This window comes from Ipomoea triloba, chromosome 12 (genome assembly GCF_003576645.1).
Source record: "Ipomoea triloba cultivar NCNSP0323 chromosome 12, ASM357664v1".
Taxonomy (NCBI): domain Eukaryota; kingdom Viridiplantae; phylum Streptophyta; class Magnoliopsida; order Solanales; family Convolvulaceae; genus Ipomoea; species Ipomoea triloba.
The window spans coordinates 24,386,318-24,406,903 of NC_044927.1; the positions used below are offsets into that span (position 1 = coordinate 24,386,318).

General features: G+C 36.6%; 5 protein-coding genes across 7 annotated transcripts; 2 read left to right on the forward strand and 3 right to left on the reverse strand.

Annotated features, from left to right (window-relative positions):
• Window positions 1–1,613: 1,613 nt before the first annotated feature.
• LOC115998725 (ankyrin repeat domain-containing protein 13C-like) lies at window positions 1,614–7,204 on the forward strand. Of its 2 annotated transcripts, XM_031238368.1 has the most exons (4): window positions 1,614–1,813; window positions 2,015–3,865; window positions 5,989–6,425; window positions 6,952–7,204. In XM_031238368.1, the coding sequence occupies exons 2-3, from the start codon at window positions 2,276–2,278 to the stop codon at window positions 6,382–6,384; spliced, it is 1,986 nt and encodes a 661-aa protein (XP_031094228.1). In that variant the 5' UTR covers window positions 1,614–1,813; window positions 2,015–2,275; the 3' UTR covers window positions 6,385–6,425; window positions 6,952–7,204. The 2 variants fall into 2 exon arrangements, with proteins under 2 accessions (XP_031094228.1, XP_031094227.1); XM_031238367.1 differs by lacking the exon at window positions 6,952–7,204 and having other exon boundaries at window positions 5,989–6,733.
• On the reverse strand, window positions 7,178–9,347 carry LOC115998726 (multiple organellar RNA editing factor 2, chloroplastic-like). The gene is made up of 4 exons (XM_031238369.1): window positions 8,842–9,347; window positions 8,610–8,707; window positions 8,459–8,524; window positions 7,178–7,480 (listed from the first exon to the last, which is right to left on the reverse strand). The coding sequence occupies exons 1-4, from the start codon at window positions 9,270–9,272 to the stop codon at window positions 7,353–7,355; spliced, it is 723 nt and encodes a 240-aa protein (XP_031094229.1). The 5' UTR covers window positions 9,273–9,347; the 3' UTR covers window positions 7,178–7,352.
• Window positions 9,348–10,410: 1,063 nt separating this feature from the next.
• LOC115998546 (nitrilase-like protein 2) lies at window positions 10,411–14,501 on the forward strand. Of its 2 annotated transcripts, none has more exons than XM_031238138.1 (9): window positions 10,411–10,646; window positions 11,579–11,715; window positions 12,016–12,144; window positions 12,235–12,293; window positions 12,599–12,711; window positions 12,795–12,887; window positions 13,072–13,174; window positions 13,488–13,570; window positions 14,124–14,501. In XM_031238138.1, the coding sequence occupies exons 1-9, from the start codon at window positions 10,452–10,454 to the stop codon at window positions 14,181–14,183; spliced, it is 972 nt and encodes a 323-aa protein (XP_031093998.1). In that variant the 5' UTR covers window positions 10,411–10,451; the 3' UTR covers window positions 14,184–14,501. The 2 variants fall into 2 exon arrangements, with proteins under 2 accessions (XP_031093998.1, XP_031093999.1); XM_031238139.1 differs by having other exon boundaries at window positions 10,413–10,646; window positions 14,138–14,501.
• Window positions 14,502–14,954: 453 nt separating this feature from the next.
• LOC115999562 (ATP-dependent DNA helicase PIF1-like) lies at window positions 14,955–15,551 on the reverse strand. Its single transcript, XM_031239404.1, has one exon. The coding sequence runs from the start codon at window positions 15,549–15,551 to the stop codon at window positions 14,955–14,957; it is 597 nt and encodes a 198-aa protein (XP_031095264.1).
• An 8-nt stretch (window positions 15,552–15,559) lies between these two features.
• On the reverse strand, window positions 15,560–19,228 carry LOC115999563. Its single transcript, XM_031239405.1, has 4 exons — window positions 19,047–19,228; window positions 18,028–18,953; window positions 16,698–17,915; window positions 15,560–16,614 (listed from the first exon to the last, which is right to left on the reverse strand). The coding sequence occupies exons 1-4, from the start codon at window positions 19,226–19,228 to the stop codon at window positions 15,560–15,562; spliced, it is 3,381 nt and encodes a 1,126-aa protein (XP_031095265.1).
• Window positions 19,229–20,586: the final 1,358 nt, after the last annotated feature.

Below are 20,586 nucleotides of genomic sequence, written 5' to 3' on the forward strand. Positions count from 1 at the left end.
AGTTTCATACACAAACATACGAATAAAAAAAATATATATATATATATATATATATATATAAAACTAAACTAAGACAATGAGATGTTAATGCATTTGAATCTTCAAAGCACTAGTCCATAAAGAGGTTCAATTCATTTTGCTTTTTTTAATTATACAACATGCATAAACTTAAATGAATGAATACTAAAAAAAAAATGAATACTAATAACACAAGTATATAGGGGATGGTTCAGGTGCAAAAGAGTCTCCCAGAGGTTGATCTAATTTAGAAAGGAAATGTTTTCAAAAAAAAAAAATAAACGCGCTTCTTGGGAACTCGATGTGAATGATCTCTTCCTACCATTGTTGAACTGATGCACCTTAAGAGAACGCTCTTCTTGAAAACTGGATGTAGGGATGACAACGGCGCGAGGTGACGGCGAGAAGTATAGTCCCCGTCCCTGTCCTTGAAACCCCCACCCCGACTCCATCCCCATCCATAGTGGAGAAATGAAAATATTCCCCATCCCCGTCCCCATGAAAAATTAAGCGGGGACGGGGTTAAATTTTAGTTAAAATCTTAAATTAGTATAATTTTTAATTAAAAAAATTAAAAACTTAAGTCTTAATTTAATATATATATATATATATATATATATATATATATATATATATATATATATTATTCGGGGATGGGGTGGGGCGGGGTATCTTGTCCTCGACTTCATTCTGCACTTGAGTTCCATTCCTCCAACACGTACAAGGCCCTCCTCTAACCCAAATATTCTTTTATATATAGAGAGCTCCCTCATTTTTTTCATTCTGTACTTGAGTTCCATTCCTCCAACACGTATAAAGCCTTCCTTTAACCCAACTATTCTTTTATATATAGAGAGCTCCCTCATTTTCTTCATTCTGCACATGAGTTCCATTCCTCCAACACGTACAAAGTCCTCCTCTAACCTAAATATTCTTTTATATATAGACAACTCCATCATTTTCTTCATTCTGCACTTGAGTTCCATTCCTCCAACATGTACAAAGCCCTCCTCTAACCCAGGGAATTACATGTATTTCCCATCCTCGTTCCCCGAAAAATTTTTCAGTCCCATTCGGGACAAGGACAATGACAAGACAAATTGTCATCCCTAATTGGATGTGAATGATCTCCTCCTATCATTGTTAAACCGATGTACTTTAAGATTCAAACATATGCACCTTAAGTGTCAAACCAAGGCACCTTAATGTTCAAACTTATGCACCTATGTTCTCATAAGAACATCACTAAAAATAATTTGAAAATAAATAAAATAATAAACACATAATTTTATAAGTTACGGAGTTTTATTTATTTATTTTTACGTATTATTCGCTAGTTTATCAAATATTTTTTACAAAATACTAATATTATTAACTAATTAAAATAATTTAGACAGTTACTAGTTTTTTTTTTTTTTTTTTTTTGAGAAACTTAAAGACAGTTATTATAGTCAACACAATCGGTATTCGTGATTGCCAAACACTCCGGGCAGCGGAAGGCAATCCCGTAATTAATTGAAAATTGAGGGGCAAATGGTGAAATCCATGTCCCTCTCCAGAAACAGCGGAGGGGCAACCGCTGCGAATCGATGCGGATATGAGTTTGACAGTTGAGATGCAGCAAAAATAACTAAATAAGCAGAGCTTAAAAGTGCCCCCTCCTCTTTCTACCGCTAAAATTATTTCATACACAATTCCGTATGTATTCTAGAGAGAGAAACATCTAACCCCATTCCTCTCTCTCTTTCTCTCTCTCTAGAACCCATCCTCCCTCCAATCGGCTCAAATTTCTCAGGTCTGTCTCTTTCTCCATTCCTGTATACGTATCTGTATGTATAGGCGTATCGATATACGGGTATATGTGCATGTATGATAGAGTACAAGTGTTAGGCCGAGATCGGCAATGCAATGTTGCGCTTTTTTTTTGGTGTTTATTTCATCCCATTAGGTTATATTATTTTAATTTTTGTCCCTTTTGTGGGTTTCGTTTTGCCAGATTTGGAGTGGGGATCTAGTGTTACTGGAATTTGTGTGATTCATTAGGTAATTGATTAGGAAAAACTCCTGGAGATTTTTTTGGTGAGAAAGAAAAACATGTGAATACGTTAATGCTTTGATCAGAGATTTCTTAGGGAAGCTTAGGATTGCAATTTTGATTTTGAACTGGGTTTTGGGAAAAAGGCAGTGAAAGAATTTTAATTTGTCTTGGCAATTTGGAAAGGAATACGTTTGAAAATTAGGGAAACCAAAAGGGAAAATGGAACATTGGTATAATTATGCACATAGTCCAGCCCATTTGGCCGTGGCGAGACAAGATCATCCTGCTTTAAGGGAGATAGTTGCAGCATTGCCTAGGCTTGCCAAGGCTGGGGAGGTGAATACCGAGGCGGAGTCTGTGGCAGCTGAGAATGATGCTGATGCTGTGTCTGCTGTGATTGATAGGCGAGATGTCCCGGGGCGTGAGACGCCTTTGCACCTTGCGGTTAAGTTAAATGATGCAATATCAGCTGAGATTTTGATGGTAGCTGGTGCTGATTGGAGTCTTCAGAATGAGAATGGATGGAGTGCACTTCAGGAGGCAGTGTGTTTGAGGGAGGAGAATATAGCTAAGATTATCGTGAGGCATTACCAGCCTCTTGCTTGGGCGAAGTGGTGCCGTAGGCTTCCTAGGATTGTGGCTTCAGCATCCCGGCTTCGTGATTTTTACATGGAGATAACGTTTCATTTTGAAAGCTCAGTTATACCGTTTATTAGCAAAATTGCACCATCAGATACCTATCGCATCTGGAAGCGGGGTTCTAGTCTCCGCACAGATATGACCCTTGCAGGATTCGATGGGTTTCACATTCAACGGGCAGATCAAACATTTCTCTTCCTTGGAGAGGGGTCTTATTCAGATGACGGCAATACTAATTTACCCCCTGGATCATTGATAGTGCTTGCTCATAAGGAGAAAGAAGTAACAAATGCTTTAGAGGGGGCTGGTGCGCAACCAACTGAAGCAGAAATTGCCCGTGAAGTGGCCTTGATGTCGAAAACAAATATGTACAGGCCTGGCATAGATGTTACTCAGGCTGAACTTGTCCCCCATTTGAATTGGAGGCGACATGAAAAGACTGAGATGGTTGGCCCTTGGAAGGCTAAGATTTATGATATGCTTCGTGTGATGGTTAGTGTGAAGTCAAGACGGGTTCCTGGTGCAATGACAGATGAAGAGCTCTTTACCGCGAATGATGATGATAGGATACCAAATGGTGGTGAAGATGCTGAGTATGTTGATGTATTAACACCTGAGGAAAGAATGCAATTACAATCTGCCCTTCAGGGCAATACAGAAGAATATAGTGAGTTTGAGGAACCAGATGGTAAGGATTGTAATGAACAGTGTGAAGGTGTTTCCTTTGAGTGTCATGAATCCAATGGCATGGCTAAAGAAAAGAAACGTTGGTTTGGTCGGAATAAGAAAAATTCAAAGCAAACTGTAAATGATCCTGAAGGTTCGAAGAGTGTTAGTAAATCCTCAAAACTGGCTACTGAAGATGGCAAAAAGATGTCCATTCATAGTCATAAATCTTCATTAGGTTTACCCAAGGATGATATGGGAGGTGACAAAAAGAGCAAAGATAAAAGCAGCAAAAAGAAGAAAAAAGGCTCATCAAGTGAATCTAAGAATGAAAGTGAGTATAAAAAGGGGTTTAGGCCTGTTCTGTGGTTGACACCTGATTTCCCATTGAAAACAGAAGAACTACTACCATTACTTGATATTTTAGCCAACAAGGTTAAAGCCATTAGAAGAGTTAGGGAGCTATTAACCACGAAGCTGCCTCCTGGCACATTTCCTGTCAAGGTAATTATTGATCCTCATCTTTTGTCATGTGCTTTTTCTTCAGTGTTTCTCTCTTTGCTTCCATTTGTTTTTCCGGTTACTAAAAGAGGAAACTACAGTTAGAATTCAGTGAGTTAGTCAACAGTAGTATGTTTTTTATTATCATTAGAAAGAGAAGAAAAAGCTTTAGAAGTATTAAAGAAAGTGTAAAAATTTCATACAGTATAGAGAATCAGGGTTGGGATTATAGCAATTAAAGAGACAAAGGGGAAATTTCACCACTGTGCTTACAGTAATATAAATTTTAGAGCAAATTGCCATTTTGGTCCACGGACTATAGGGGTCCTGTTAATTGCAATCCACGACTTTCAATACTGTTAATTTCGTACCTTAACTATTCAATTTTTATCAATTTCGTTCACTCTGGCCAAATTACTGGCCAAATTTCGCCGGAAAATCCTAAACCCTAAATAATGAGGGTATTATAGTCATTTCACGTTGGTTTTCTTCTTCACCGGCGGACCAAATCACCATTCTTGTTTTCTCTTTTCTTCGGCCACTTCAACTCTGTTCACCGCCATGGCTAATCTCGCCGGAGCTTTTACTTTTCTAGTCTTGGCGGTCACTTCTTGTTTGTTCCAAACGCAAGCTACTAGACCCAGCCAATTCATCACCATTACTTCATCTCCGGCGCTGGCGCCTACCACTAGCGAAATAAGCTTCCCACTGGCATCGTTGTCAACGCCGGCTTCAGCCCCCGGACCTGCCATTGGCGACATCAGTTCCCTTCCCCACCCATGTCGGCTCCAGGTTCAGCACCGGAAATTGGTTTTCCAGTGGATTCAGCACCCACACCTGGACGGCTGGACCGGCCGTCGCCCATGGAAAGCGACACCAGGTACAAGCTTTATGGATTCCAGACGAGGGAGAACTCGTCCACCGAGACATTCTGCGAGTCCAGGACGACAGAGAATTCTTTCAACTACAATTTCAACAACAATGGCGGCTTCTCTCAGAGGCATTTTGACAAACACAACGGCTACACCGTCCCCGAGAGGCCGAGAGACAGGGAATGAGCGATACCAGGTTCATGGACAACGGCAAGTACTACAATGGCTACTCTGAGAGGTATTACAGCAAGGGCAACGGCTACAACATCCCCGAGAGACAAGGAATCAGCGACACCAAGTTCACGAAGAACCGACAAGTACTACAATGACGTCAATGACAACAACAAGAATGGGAAGACGATTAGTTTTTCGTACACGCTGGAGGTTTCGTGGGCCAACTCAGGGAGACGGAGAGCAAACAGGCGTGTTCTTCTTCTGCTCGCCGGAGAAGAAGGGAGAGGTGTGAAATGACTAAAATACCCTCATTATTTTAGGGTTTAGGATTTTCCGGTGAGATTTGACCGGTAATTTGGCCGGAGTGACCAAAATTGATAAAAATTGCATAGTTAAGGGACGAAATTAACAGTTTTGAAAGTCGTGGATTGCAATTAATAGGACCCCTATAGTCAGTGGACCAAAATGACAATTTGCTCTAAATTTTACATTATGGTTTCAATTAATGTGAGCAGTTAACTCATTTCTGGCATTTCCCACCCTTAAAAGAAATATGAAATTTCTCTCTTTAAAAAAAACAAAAACCTACTTTCTTAGTTTGGTAAAAGAGGGCATTGCTGCAGGGCTGGGGGTTATCTGTTAGTAAGAGTTCAAGTATATTTTATCTGTTGAAGGATATACTATTACTAATGTTCCCTGTAAGTTAAATTTTTTTGGTCTCAATGTTAGATGGGCCTGGGGCTTTGATGAGTATTATAATTGGTGTAATTTTAGTAAGGCAGAATAAACCACAGAAAACTATATTTGGTTACGAGGTTTATTTTTACTCTCTTGTTGTAAGAGTTCTTGATACTTTGCATTGCAATAAGCAAATTCATGTGGATGCATTGTGATATTCCCTTAATCCACTTAAATCTTGCCAATAGGAACCTGAACTCCATAGATACCCTTTTTAATTTTATTTATTTATTTATGTTTGAAACACTGTGGTCCTGACTCCTGAGATGTCTGTTTGAAAAGAAAAGAAGAGAAAAAGAAAATGGCAAGGAATAAATTAACAAAACTACTGCTGCATCTTAGATTGCTGTCCCAGTTGTACCGACCATTCGAGTTATTGTTACCTTTACAAAGTTTGAGGAGCTTCCGCCTTTAGAAGAAGAGTTTTCAACCCCACCCTCAAGCCCTACACATTTCCAAGATGCTAAATCTACAGATTTCGAGAGTTCCACTTCATGGAATACATGGCTTAGAGGAAATCAGGGTGAGCAATCTGGTGAAAGTGAAAGCGAAAGCTTTCAAAATGAGTTTGACCCATTCCAAATACCATCTGATTATGCCTGGGTTGATGCCAAAGAAAAGAAACGAAGGAGGAAAGCTGCTAAGAGAGCGAAGCTCAAGAAACAAAGAAAACAGACTGCCACTAGGCATCCCGATGGAGGAGGAGGGCATAAAACAAGAGAGAAGGCTGAAAGCTAGGTGAACAGAAAAACTTGCTGTTACTCGTAGCAGGAAGAGAGGTAAATGGCGTTTCTTACACATCTAATCTAATTTCATCTGCTAAGTCTTGTTGATCTCAAAGATGTTTCACTATATTTCCCCTTGCTCTATTGATACTTCTAATGAATAGAAGAGCCTCTTAAAGTAAATAAACACGGAATTTTTGCTGGAGCATCCCAGTCATTTGTACTTTTTTGGTGGAAGCTTATGCAGTTGATGAATACTTAAAACACAATACAAGTAATATGCAATTGTTGTAATCCATTACAATACATACCTCTCTCTGCTCAGTGCTTCCTGTAAATACTAAAAAGCAATGTTTCAATTGTCAAAGATGTGACTCTTTCTTAAATGAAACTTGCAACCATAGCACTATTCATCAAGTAGATTGTAACAAGAACTCTTGGTAAGAAGACTGCACATTCCGGCATTCTGGATTCTTATACCGAGTACAGGAAGCCTCCCTCTCCCAGTCTGATACCTAAAAACTTGGCATGCATCATTGCATTACAAGGGAGGCTGATGTAGCTGTATATTGCATTGCAGTTTCCTGATTGGCAAAATGTCTTGTTTAGAGATCACAATGGGCAATGTTGTGGAGCATTTGCGTTCCCAGGTACCATTCATATTCATTCATGTAAGATTTGTAAATAGCTATTCTCTGTGCTGTCTGAGCAGTGGCAATACTGGCCGAGTGTAGGGCATGGAAAAAATGCCAAAATAACATATGTGGAAAATAGATTTTATATATTGTTCCAACACCATGACAAAATGGCCAAATATTAGGGCATTTCAATTTCATAATGTGAGCAATTGCAATTATACCTAAACACATTACAAAAACTGACAGTCTGATTCAAGAAAGAGAGTTCTGTTCACAACCGTTGTGGTCTCAAACACTGCATGCATACATAATTAAGCCATCTAAGACATTATATTCAAAATTTTCATCTCATGTCTCGGCGCCTGTTGTATCGCGTGTTGGGTCGTACTCTATCACGTTGAGGAACAGGCTCCACTCGCCTCTGTCGTTCAGGTGATCGTTGAACTATCTCCCCATTGACAAACAATTCAGCTGTAAGAAATGAAACGCATCATGATTGGCAGCAAGTCATAGTCATTCAATATGAGAATATAAATGAAAGAAACTCAAAAAGCATTATCATAAACAGTGAAACAGATACTGGATATTTGTGCTGATTAACACTTAACAGGCTCTACCTGACCCTTTTTGGGTTAGGAGTGGAATGGTGGGGGCAACAAATCAAGAACAAAATCCCAAAGCACAAGTCAAAACTTTCCCTCCCCTATTGATTGTATCAATATGAGCTCTCATAGTGTCATTTACCATTCATTCAAACCACATAAAAAGAGTTTAAACACAAATCTTTGGGAATGCTTGATAAACTGAAAACATTCCAAGCCATATGAAATACAACCTAAGTGGCAAGTTTAACTGTAAGGTCTGTAAACTGTAAAGATACCTATATCCTAGGAGGTGCGCCATCATTTCAAATTTAAACAACACAATGATAAATATCAACTAAAAGAAAAGAGCGAATAGAAGAATTGCAAAAATGAAAAGGTAAGAGTTATGCAAGCTCCAATGTTCATCAGAATTCTGAAGTAGGAAATGACGATTCTAAGAGAAGCATGTATCATATACAAGGGCAAAGTGTTTTTATTGTCATTGTAGGAACAAAAATATAGAACAGAGAAAATTCCTAGGAATAGATTAAGGGAGATGCCAAATATTCACCCTTCTCTAAAGCTAATAACAAACATATGAAAATGACTAAATCACTAAAGTCAGAGCTTTTTTCTACCGCTTTATATTTGTATTGCTATTGTCATAATATTATTTACGAGAATCAAGATAGAAAGCCCACCAACGAAAGGGAGAAAAATATAAACCTCCAATATTTAATGTCCAGAAAAGTTCCAATACAGGCAGGCAGCAAAGGAATATATCAGAGGTTAGGCTTCTACATATACTAGGCATTTTGTTCTCCATTCAAATGCAACAATATTAAAATAAAAAAAAGTTGTTTACCTCCATAGTCCTTGTATTCAGGATCAACATATGAATCAGGCAGCACAAACAAAACTCCAGGCAAACCTATCAAATGGAAATCAAGTTTAGACCTCATTTTGCTAGCTCAAACACAATGCAATCCAGTTAGCTAAAATGAGAAAGTCCAAACCTTCCATCTTATTTGCAGTCTCTTCGTCCACTTCACAGCCAAAACCGAAGTACCTCTCACAAGAAACATTGTAAATCTTCTTCTTAGCCTCCTCTTCACTGTACAAGCACACTCAACATTAACCAATACACAAAAATTACACACATAAAACAGTAATATCTACCGGCAAGAGAATGCGTATGTACATGAATTTTGTAGGTCTAAATTCGCACAATTGAGTATTTTATATTACCTTCCGAGGACTTTAGCAAGAGTTTGAATGTAGCAATCGATCATTTGCTGTTTGGCGGCGCCTTCACCTCCTGGCTTATCCATGACGATCAGCCAGTGCTCGTAATCGCAACCGGGGAAAAGCGGAGCCATCTCGGTGGGAGGACGGTCGCTGGAGCCGGGATTGTACGGCGGATTTCCGGATCGGTTGACACGGAGGCGAGCCGGGTTGAAGCGGGCGGAGTTAATCCCATAGGGGCTGGAGGAGGGTAGAAGGGAGTGTGAAATGAGAAACGAGGGTTGCGGGGAGCAGCGCACGGCGGGGATATCCGGCTGCTGAGTAATCGACGGCGATGAAGAGGCCGATGAGAGAAAGCGAGCAGTGGAATAGAAGCGAGCGGCGGTGGGAAGAGAGCGACGGAGGGATTCTGCGAGCTTTAGAGTTGCAGCCATGAGCGTGTAGATTTGAACGGCCGATGAAGCGATGATCGAATCGAATCGAAGCAGTGGAGTGTGAGGGTTTTTGGACCTGGTGGAGTTTGGATTAGGGGTTTATCAAATCAAACCGGAATGGGCAAACTTGTAATTTGCAACTTTTATTTTTATCCAAAAAAAAAACATATTTGGTGCTTGAGTACAAATTGTAATTCTGTAGTAGTACATGTTAGTTGAGTGGATAAACATGGATTATAACTTTCTAAACGACATTGGTTAGAGCGTTTACTCTATAACTACAAGGTTATAAGTATGATTTTTAATAGAAGTGACATATTAACAATTTTTGTTTGAGTCGATCGAACAATTTTAAAAAATTTATCTTATGATGATTCTTTGTTGACTAAAATTAAAAGATGATATTTACTTTTAACTTTATTCAAATGTACAATTAGGTCATTAAACTTTAAAAAAGTGTAATTAAACACTCAAACTTATCAAAATGAGTTAAATGAGTCCGATTTATCTGATAACTAACATGGTACCGATAAATGTATCACTGTTGACCACCATTATACACTATTCATCACCATTAAAACAAAAAGGCAACTTACGGTGACCTTTTCCACCGGAAAAGACGAACGGTCTAATTGCTTTCTCCAATGGAAAAGATGACTAGTTGGTCGTCTTCATTGGAGAAGAGGATTGTCTGGTCGTCTTCACTGGAGAAGATGACTGGCTGGTCGCTTTCTCCACCGAATAAGACAATCGCCTGGCCTGATTTAATGTTTTTTTTAAAATAATTTTTAAGTTCGTCCGAATTTTTTATTTGTCGGAGTTATTATTGGAAATGTCGTCGGAATCTTAATAACCGATTATTCCAAGTGAATAACCGGGTATTGGGGTTAGATATACCAAAATGACAAATTCGTTTGTTTAATTATACTCCATACTTTTTAAAGTTCAATGGCCGAATTGTACTTTTGAGTAAAGTTCAAGAGTTTATTTGACCATTTTTTATATTTACTTTGTGCATCATGTAGTTATTGTGGGTATTCCTAGTCATAAAAAAATAAAATAAAAATTCAAGGGCGAAAGTGTAAAATAACTTAAAATGTTGGGGCCGTTTCAGAACAGGGAGGAAGTTTTGGACAGTTACAATTTTTACAGTGAGCTAAACTGCCGGAATCGAATTTTATGGCCAGTTGGCTCCACCTACGTCTCAACACTCCAATCCCCTCTTCGATCAAGTTCGGAGCTACCCCACCACCTATACCAGCGGCCGGCAGCGACACCGTAGCCATGGCCAACTCAATCCGAGTCGCCGCCGCTCAGATGACCTCCGTCAATGATCTCGCCACAAACTTCGCCACTTGCTCACGCCTTGTAAAGGTATCCCCCATCCCCTAATACGCGCACATGTTTAGATTAGTAAACTTTTTTTTTTTTTTTTTTTTTTTTGGATACAACTGCGATTTGTAAGCTTATTGTTAGTTGGATTTGATTAGTAGACAAACGAAAAACTAATAGATATTTGAGTATTCTGTTTGTAAGGTGCCGAGAAAATCAAATTGAATTATGGTTAAAATTATACTTAACTGAAGTTATCTAAGTAGCTGAGAAGGTTGTTCAGATTAGTATCCAAAATGCCATGGTGGCTTACTGGCTGCCAACCTCAGTGAGCAAAAATGAGGTTTCAAATACTAGGTGGTTTGCAAAAGGTTATCCATTTGCTGCAGGCCAGGCATAGAAGTAACTTATTATTGTGATATAAGGAATTAGTATTTGATTAATCCAAGTGATTCTTTTGGCTTGGCTCTCATAGTTCAAGTTTAAAACATTTACTCATGAATATAGAGATGTTTTTACTATACATTACGTTTATGAGCCAATAATTTCAGGTCAGTAACTTTCCACTTCTAATCACTACCTTAATTAGGTGTTTGATAGCTATTTTTTGCAATCACTGTGTAGATTATTTGCCAGTTCAAAACCTATTTAATATTTGTCGTGTGTTACTTGCAAAATTTCTGTTGAACAATTGGAAGATTTGATATAGATGAGTAAATATTCATGCAATACTCTGGCGTGTTGCTTGAAATTGTAACCACTAGTTGCTTGTCTATAGATGCACTGGAATTGCATGATAATGAAATGCCAATGGAAACTGTTGGCAGGTACAAAAGCATTTCAATTTTCATCCGTGTTCTCTTGCACTCATTGTTTTGATAGCGTGCAAACATATAAAGGGACAACAAAGCAACATTCATTGGCCTGGTAGAGATTAATTGTATTAATTCTGGTATTTTGTTTTATTTTCAAAGGAAGCTGCTTCAGCTGGGGCAAAGTTGCTCTGTTTTCCTGAAAATTTCTCTTATGTGGGTGCCAAACAAGGGGACAGTCTTAAAATTGCTGAGCCATTGGATGGACCTATTCTTAGAGGGTACTGTTCTCTTGCAAGGTGAGACTTAAGAGAAAAAGCAGGCCTCATATTTCTTCATGGTTATGTGTGTATCCTTTCCACCTATTTTATTCATATTGTTGCAGAACAATCAGTATAATCAATTATACAAACCATTGTTTGATCACTCACAATACTATTAGTCCTTTTAGTTTACTTAATAAAACTTAAATCTCAATTTTATTGTTATTGCATATATCAAAATTTTGGTTGCATAGCTCTTTCTTAAGATTTATTAAGTGAGTGTCAGTTTGTGATTCTAGTTAACTGAACTCATATTCTTGCTGTCATTAATTGAAGGGAGTCAAGCATTTGGTTATCACTTGGAGGATTCCAAGAAAAAGGGTGTGATGATGCACACTTGCGTAACACTCATGTATTGATTGATGATGCTGGAAATATTAGAAGTACATACAGCAAAATGCATTTGTAAGACTTTTAACCTGACTGGAGGATCTGAGTTATAGTTGTGAAAACCTATGTGTTTAAACCTTTTCACCACATCATGGATATTTGAAGGTTTGATGTGGATGTTCCTGGAGGTGCAGTTTACAAGGAGAGTAGCTTCACGGAACCAGGCAAGAGCTTGGCATTCCTCAATGCTATATTGAATCTTCTATTTTGCAACAAAAACTCTCGTAAAATCTCATAGTTTTCTTGTGAATCTATTTCCTACCAATAAGAAGCACAGCAACTTCTTGGAGATTATAACTTGAAGTTTTGAACTTATCAACAAATGAAAAGATTTTGAAGTTCTCAGTTAACCGTTAAAACATTAATAGTTTTGTTCTCTCTTCATGGATGCCATTGTTGCTTTAGCAGTCAATACTTGACATAATTTGTTGTCTAAGTTATAAAATTTCTGACTGATTTATTCCTATAGGGAAGGATATTGCTGTGGTTGACACTCCCTTTGGGCGAATAGGTCTTACAGTATGCTATGATCTGAGATTTCCCGACCTCTATCAGCATCTACGATTTTACCATGATGCTCAGGTTCTTGTATATTTATTTATGTAGATTAATGTTATTGTTGCTATATTGCACACAAGTCCCAAATGCCATTATACTATCTGCAGGTTTTGCTTATACCTGCTGCTTTCACAACTGCAACTGGTCAGGCACACTGGGAGATTCTTCTTCGTGCTCGTGCAATTGAGACCCAGTGTTATGTATGAAACTTCCTACCTTCCTCTTCCTTGTCGGTTGTCACTTCTGCTGTCCCCAGATGGTTCCTTTTTTTTTTTTTTTTTTTTTTTTCCTTTTTTTCCTTTTAGTAGGAAGGAAATGTAGATGTATGATTCTTTACCATGCGCCCCTGTATTTTGTGGGTAACTATGATAAATGCTTTGCCAGGTCATAGCTGCTGCTCAAGCTGGAAAGCATAGTGAAAAAAGAGAAAGTTATGGTGACACCTTGATAATTGATCCATGGGGAACAATAGTTGGGCGATTACCAGGTAAGCACTTTTCCTTTTGATCTGGATTATTTTATTTCATTTTTTTCATTTTTTTATGAGTTTTCTTCATACAAAATATTTATTGTTTTTATGAGAGGCTGCCCCTATGCCAGATATTAAACTATTTCTCTGGTTTGTTTTGATATGCCTAATGTGATTTATTATTACTCCGTATTATTTTTTTGGGCCATATGCTAGAAATGATTCTGCCTAAAGATTTTTGCTAAAAGAAATGGCAGGTGTGTCTCTGATGTACTGCTGTTTTGGTAACATGTCAAAGCCACTACTTAATAATTGTATTTTTGTTTTGCAGATCGGTCTTCAACAGGTATTACTGTTGCTGATATTGACTTTTCTCTGATTGATTCAATTCGAGCAAAGATGCCTTTATCTGTGGTAAATATACATCTACTCTACCCTGTTAATTACACTAGAGGCACAAATCCTTTAACTTCCTTGCTCACAAACACGAGGCAGTTCTCTCATTTAATATTTGACTTTGGAGCTTTGTTTTTTAACTCAATGAGTTCTCCCCTGTTTGTTTTCTCATTATTTCCCTACTTGAATCTGTACCTCTTGCCCTCTTGGATTTTAATGCTAAACATTTCTCTAGAAATGAGCTTCCTTTTAATTTATTTACCATTTTCATTGTGCATATGCTTAACTTTGTGCTCTCATACATGTAAAGTCAAAAGTCAAATAGTGCTCCTTTTGCATTTATTAAACTATATATATATATATATATATATATATATATATATATATATATATATATATATATATATAGAGAGAGAGAGAGATAGATAGATAGATAAAAGTTTACTGTCAAATGTTTAGCTTAAAAAGTTGCCAAATTGACTTTCATTGCAGAATGAAGGGCATCTATGATGAATTTATACATATTTTCTTTTTGTCATTATGATATTCCTATTCTTCTCACTTCAAGTAGCTTCGTTTTTCCAGCACCGAAAGCCTGCTGATTTCTGGAGATCTGCTTCTCTTTGAGTAAGGCCCTCTTTCTAGTTTCGATCTCTGCACCTTTAAGATGAATTTGCTGCCAAGTTTGGTGGAGTATCAATATGTCTTTTACAACAAACCTCGGTAGTGATCATTAGCCAAAGGAATTTGTGATGAATTTAAACATTTTCCTTATTTATATTATTGTAACCTCATCTACTGTTTAGAGTATTCTTCTGGTTGCATTTGCTCTTCATTTAGTCATACAATCGTTACATTTGATCTGTACATGTAAACATTTAGTACATTCATATTGAACATTAGTTCATCAAAGTAAAAAATCATGGCCAGGAGCCACGTATTCCTTGAAGTGTTGCAATATTTTTTCATTACTCTTGGTCTTAGTTCTATTTCAGTTTTTCTGTTTCTTTTGTTTTTTAGGGTTTTTTTTTTTTTTGGGGGGGGGGCGTTGGGGTATCAGTTACCTTACTGCCTGTTTTCTTTGAGATCCGGATGAAAAGAACAAAGATAGCCATGATGCTTCTACACCCCCAGGTTTTTGTCTTTTACTAATACTCTATAATAATTTGTTGTCTCAAAAGGTGTCATTGTTTGGACTTTGCATTATGTTGTATTTTCAACTAGTATACTACCCGTGCGATGCACGGGATATATATTGTTAAATTTATTGTATAATTATGTGAATTAATTAAAAATGAATTTAATATTTACATAACACCTAAAAAAAATAAACATAAATATTTATCTCACAATAAATATTGAAATACAACTTATATTATGAATAAAATTAAATTAATCAAAATTACAAATTATTAAAAATTTCATGATATACAACATTAGTGGTTGATGTAAAAGTTCCACTTGAGTCATTGGCAATTAATATTTTTAGACCATTTGGATTGTTAATCCGAGATGCAGCGACGTACAACTGACCATGTACAAACACAGATTTCTTTAGTAACAATCCTACACGTGACAATGTTTGACCCTGACTTTTATTAATGGTCATTGCATATGATAACATCAACGGAAATTGTTTTCGTTGAAACTTGAATGGCAACCTTGGATCGGATGGGGACATGGACATTCGGGGAATCAAAACTTTATTTCCTTTGTTAGCACCAGTCATTATCTCTGCTTCAATAATACGGTCTGCTAACTTGGTGATTATCAGTCTGGTACCATTGCACAACCCAATACTATGGTCAATATTTCTCATCAACATTACCGGTGAACCAATTTTCAAAGTCAATGAATGATTTGGTAAACCTGAAACTCTAATTCCGTTTAAGAATTCAGGGGTGTGTACATCTGCAAGTATCCCATTATCTGCATCGGCTTTGCATACTGTGTCACAACTAAAATATGTTCTACTTTCAGAAGTATGCAACGCATTCATATATTCATTTACTGAGTTACCACATCTAGTGTTGGTGCTAGTATAGCACGTCCTTCCAGCAAATTTGGATTAGAATTCCCAGTGGCAAACATCGGAAATGTGCTTTTCACAATTGTTGAAATATGGTCTCCATCAGATGGTAGAAGCATATTAGTTGGGATTTCTACTTCTGCATATCCATCATTTGGTCCACCTATCTTTCCATCACCGATATTAGCAATCCAATTTGCAAAATCTTCTAATCTTTGTAGATCAACCCCATGCCGAACAGTGCGTAGGCGTAGGTTTCTTGTAAGCTTCAAAACTTTGCAACTGTTCCACAAATACGATGAATTTATTGTTGCAGATACAATATCTTGTCTTGTACCCTTAGGAACTACTGGTAGTATCTGACGGAAGTCACCACCCAATACAACTGTTTTTCCACCAAATGTCTTTGTCGAACTATTTTGGTCTACAAATCGCAACAAATCCCTCATAGTTCGGTCTAATGCTTCAAAGCAATGTTTGTGCATCATGGGCGCTTCATCCCAAATGATTAAACTCGTCTTTATCAACAATTCAGCTAAATGACTACCTTGTTTAATGTTACATGTTGAGTCTTCGTTTATTGCAATTGGTATTGCAAATCTTGAGTGCGCAGTTCGTCCACCTGGTAACAACAAAGAAGCTATGCCACTTGACGCAACATTTAAAACAATTTGCCTTTTAGATCGTAATGTAGATGACAACGCTCTCCATAAAAATGTTTTTCCAGTCCCACCATACCCATAAACAAAAAACAAACCACCTAGATTACATGAAATGTCTTGCATAACAGTATCGTATATAACTCTTTGTTCATCAGTCAATTTAGAAGACAACTCTTCAGCTTCTTGTTTTAAGGCATCACAATCATAAGATAACTCTTCAAAAACCAATCTGTTATGAACCATTGTAGAGTTATCCATATTTGGAATAGGCATAGTTGGAAAGTCTTTTAAAGACTTATTTTGTACTTCCAAAAGTTTTTCCAACTCAATCAAACCAAAGTTCTTCTTCTCTTCGTCTGTTAAGACCAAGTCTGTTAACATGAAAAGGTAATTTAAAAATCATACAACACTAACATTTAGTAACAAATTTACAATAGTAACTTTCAAATTTTACCTGGTTGTTGTAATATTCTTCTTTGATAATGTTGAGCATCCTCACACAAATGTTTCCAAACCTCATTCCAAACATTTTCCGGTCTAATTATAGAGCTCGATGTTATTAGAACCACAAAGAGCTTCCTCATTGAATGAGCAGTTGACCAATAACGTGCTTCATTTATAGCATCAATGTATTCTTTATCATCATCAAGTAAACCATGAGCATAACAGGCATTTCGAAATGTCATATACTCAACACCGTTCAGTGTCCTAATATCTTTAAAACTTGTAGGACCACGAACTATGTTTAATAAGCACCTTAAATAATATATTTCACCTGATGTTGGTGGGACATAGAAGATACGACCCACCGAGAAACCCTTCTTTCTTGGCTGCCATTCACGAATGTCTTTTTTCCAAACAAATTTGGTAGGCATCTCAATGTAAGTTAGCATCTTCGCTTCATTGAATTTTTTGTTTGCTATAAACCAACCATTAAACATACTTTGACCAACAGTCTCTCTATTTAAAACACGGTCAATGGTATCATCATCTTGGAAAACAACTGATTGACAATCAGGCAGGTGAAAGCTTAATCTCTCAACAGGTGGAGTTCTGTATTGCACTTCAAAACTAAATAAGCGCCAAGTAGCCTCGCAGGCTGAAATGTACCGGCAATCATAGTACATGTTAATCTCATCAACAATTTCATTACCGGTATCATCGGTGGTAGTCTTATAAAACTCAGCAGTTACACGGTCATTACCTTTGTTGACGTACTTGAATAGGTATTTTATTGATCGTGACTGGTTACACCACTCAACATTACATTGAGCTTTGTACTTCAAAAGTATATACCGATTATGTGGCACAATATACTGGTTATCCAAGTCTATCCCATTCTTCTTTATGGTTCTACTGTCATCCCGTCTTCGGTACAACGGGTATCCGTCTTGGTCAAATTGAGATTCATTAATGAATTTCTTTGGAAAATGCTTTGAACACTTGTTGTTTACCATGCATGGTGAATTCCTCTTGGCATGGCCACATGGTCCATGAACCATAAATTCCTCAACTGCTTTATAATATTCAAGGTCTTTATGTTTGTCTGGAATTTCAGCTGAAATGATTGAGTCCATGAAAGATGGGTTGGAGTATTCCTCTCTTCTTTCTAGAAATAGCAATATGTGAGCATGTGGCAATCCAAGTTTTTGAAACTCTATTGTGTATACAACTGCACAAAATGTTATTAATTAGAGTTTAACACACAATTTAGTCATATCAATAAATTATATATATATATATATATATATATATATATATATATATATATATATATATCATACCTGCTTTGACGTGACCAAATATTTTTCCCTTTTTAAGGTCTTTGATCAAAACATCCAATTTCATTTTGAACACACGACATACGATGTCTGGACGATCTTCCACTTTCAAGTTCCTTTTTTCCATAAAGCGTTGAATCTCAGGCCATTTAGGATTACATGTAAATGTAATGAATAGGTTTGGATAACCTACAAACCGACAAATGGCCATGGCATCTTGATAGTTTTGTATCATGTACCTTGCTCCACCAGTAAAACTTGAGGGTAATATTATTCGTTTCCCTTTGGAGCTAGGTTCAACTTCACCTCGCGTTAAGGCATCTGAAAGACCTTTATATGCCTCACATCTCAAAGCTTTTTGATTTGATCTTATGTAAATAAGTCTGGAAGATTCCACCATCGTGTACGCATCAACTAAGAATTGTTGGAATAACCTCCTAGCATAAAATAAAGTTGAGATTTCATCCAACCTTTCATGGATACGGAATGCGAAGTATTCCCTTTGTGAAACACTTTTTCTTGAGAAATGTTGGGTACTAACATTTGATGAAAAAAGAATATCCTCCCTAAATCCATCCTCGCCATATGGGAATAAAATTGGATATTGCAATGGTAAATATGCTGGATTTAATTCACTTATTCTTTTGAGAACTCCAGTCCTAGTCTCTACCAGAATGTCACGTTCACCCATGGTAGGGTCTAAATCTCCGACAATGAGAGCCGCAACCTCTGATGCAGTTGGTAATGAATATGTTCTTGCATCTGTATTCCTTCTTCCAATTAGCCTCATCTTAATCTCAGCTTGTGGATTAGAATCAATAAATGACTTGGCCATACGGAATGACTTGACCAAAACATTATAATGATCTAAAACATCCTTAATGTCATTAACCACATCAACATGTAGGTTAAATTTATCGTTTTCACCCCTAAAACAATTAAACAATTAAACATTAGTATTTTAGTGTCATAATATTTTATTTATGGAAAATTAAATGGAAGTTTAGTGATAGATATTATACCTAACGGAGTTGATACGATTTTCTATTTCATGTTCAGTATCATGAATATAGAGTTGCGCAAACTTTGGTTGAACCCCATTTGTTGGTAATAAACTTCCAATACGATGAAAATTTTGGCCATTTATACGAAATATAGGTGGCGCAACACCATTGTTAAGTGATCTATCAATCTTACCACCCATTGATGTGAAGCAAAACATGTTGTTATACGATCTTATATTTTGCAAGAAACATTTGTTCCTATCACTTGTAACAAAAAAGAGATCGTATAACTTTTTGGGAGGCTTTATCATGAATGGCAGCTTTATTTTCCCATTTACACAACACGCCGAATACTTCGGGGAGGTATTTAATTTTGAATTGCTTGACCTTTCGTTGTACCAAAATATTGAATTACAATGCTCACAAATAAATTCCGGATCCCCAAAGTCTGAATAATCCACTGCAAAAAAAAATTAATAGATAATTAAAGTTTGGTGGTACACAAATGTTTTATTTATATGCAATATTCAAGCTCACCACAGTTTGAATCAATGTTTCGTTCATGTGGTTCAACAACATCATCAAATTCTGAAATTAAATTCCTTCCATGTTGTATTGATTGGACGTAAATTGTTGTGTTGACGCTTTGTTCAGTCTCATTTGTAATACAACAATTATTGTCTGTCCCTAATTGAAATGAATAATAGTTTTCGTTAATATTACAAAAAAATTTGAAGAACAAATTTAAGTAAAATGTTGTAGTAAGAATTTGAACATTAATATTACCATTTATATCTGAATTCAAATCCGGTGTCAAATTTAAGTCAAATGCACGAACATGACGCTGGGTTGTGTCATCTGTATCACGGGCAGCCAGGAGTTGAGAGGAATTTGCTTTAATTAAAGGAATAATTTAATAATAAACCTGTTAGAACATTTATAATATTGATGTTCAAATTAATATTGTTTAGTGTATACAACATACTTGAAATGTTGCTTAAAGGTAATCTCTTTCTCATTTGTTCATTCGATGTCGGCGTTATTGTCGTTCGCACACACGAATAATCTGATAATAAAACAAATATTAGACTCTATAGTAAAGTAATGTGTAGAACTATACGTTGAAAACTATAATATTCTTACCATTAGTAATAACACTTAAAGGTGTACAATATGAATTTTGGAATACACCAAATACATGTCTTTGACTTGTCTTTGCCAACAAATTATTAATGGATGACGTCCCAATATTCTCATTACACGTCATTTGTTCATTTTCTGCAAAAATAAAAAATAAAAAAAATAAGACCACTAAGGCACTAATCTACATTATTTGTTGAAACTAACAAAAATCTTGAACACTATTGCATGTAATACATGAATTATATAGAACTTACTAAACAATAATGTATAGAACTTAGTAAAGAGTAACGTATAATGAATAATGAAAAATTAATCACTGTGAATAATTATATAGTTATATAAATTTATATAATGTAGATTACAAATGACATTTATATTACTCTAATATATACGGAATACTACTGTATGGGCGTGT

Coding starts and splice junctions, on each gene's coding strand:
- LOC115998725 (XM_031238368.1), top strand. CDS start 2,276: ATGGAACATTGGTATAATTATGCACATAGTCCAGCCCATTTGGCCGTG. Junction 3,866..5,988: donor CTGGCACATTTCCTGTCAAG/GTAATTATTGAT, acceptor GCTGCATCTTAG/ATTGCTGTCCCAGTTGTACC.
- LOC115998726 (XM_031238369.1), bottom strand. CDS start 9,272: ATGGCTGCAACTCTAAAGCTCGCAGAATCCCTCCGTCGCTCTCTTCCC. Junction 8,708..8,841: donor CTTGCTAAAGTCCTCGGAAG/GTAATATAAAAT, acceptor GTGCTTGTACAG/TGAAGAGGAGGCTAAGAAGA. Junction 7,481..8,458: donor TGAATACAAGGACTATGGAG/GTAAACAACTTT, acceptor CATTTCTTACAG/CTGAATTGTTTGTCAATGGG.
- LOC115998546 (XM_031238138.1), top strand. CDS start 10,452: ATGGCCAGTTGGCTCCACCTACGTCTCAACACTCCAATCCCCTCTTCG. Junction 12,888..13,071: donor CAATTGAGACCCAGTGTTAT/GTATGAAACTTC, acceptor ATGCTTTGCCAG/GTCATAGCTGCTGCTCAAGC. Junction 13,571..14,123: donor CAAAGATGCCTTTATCTGTG/GTAAATATACAT, acceptor CACTTCAAGTAG/CTTCGTTTTTCCAGCACCGA.
- LOC115999562 (XM_031239404.1), bottom strand. CDS start 15,551: ATGAATGCGTTGCATACTTCTGAAAGTAGAACATATTTTAGTTGTGAC.
- LOC115999563 (XM_031239405.1), bottom strand. CDS start 19,228: ATGGGTGGTAAGATTGATAGATCACTTAACAATGGTGTTGCGCCACCT. Junction 18,954..19,046: donor AATCGTATCAACTCCGTTAG/GTATAATATCTA, acceptor TAATTGTTTTAG/GGGTGAAAACGATAAATTTA. Junction 17,916..18,027: donor ATTTGGTCACGTCAAAGCAG/GTATGATATATA, acceptor CATTTTGTGCAG/TTGTATACACAATAGAGTTT.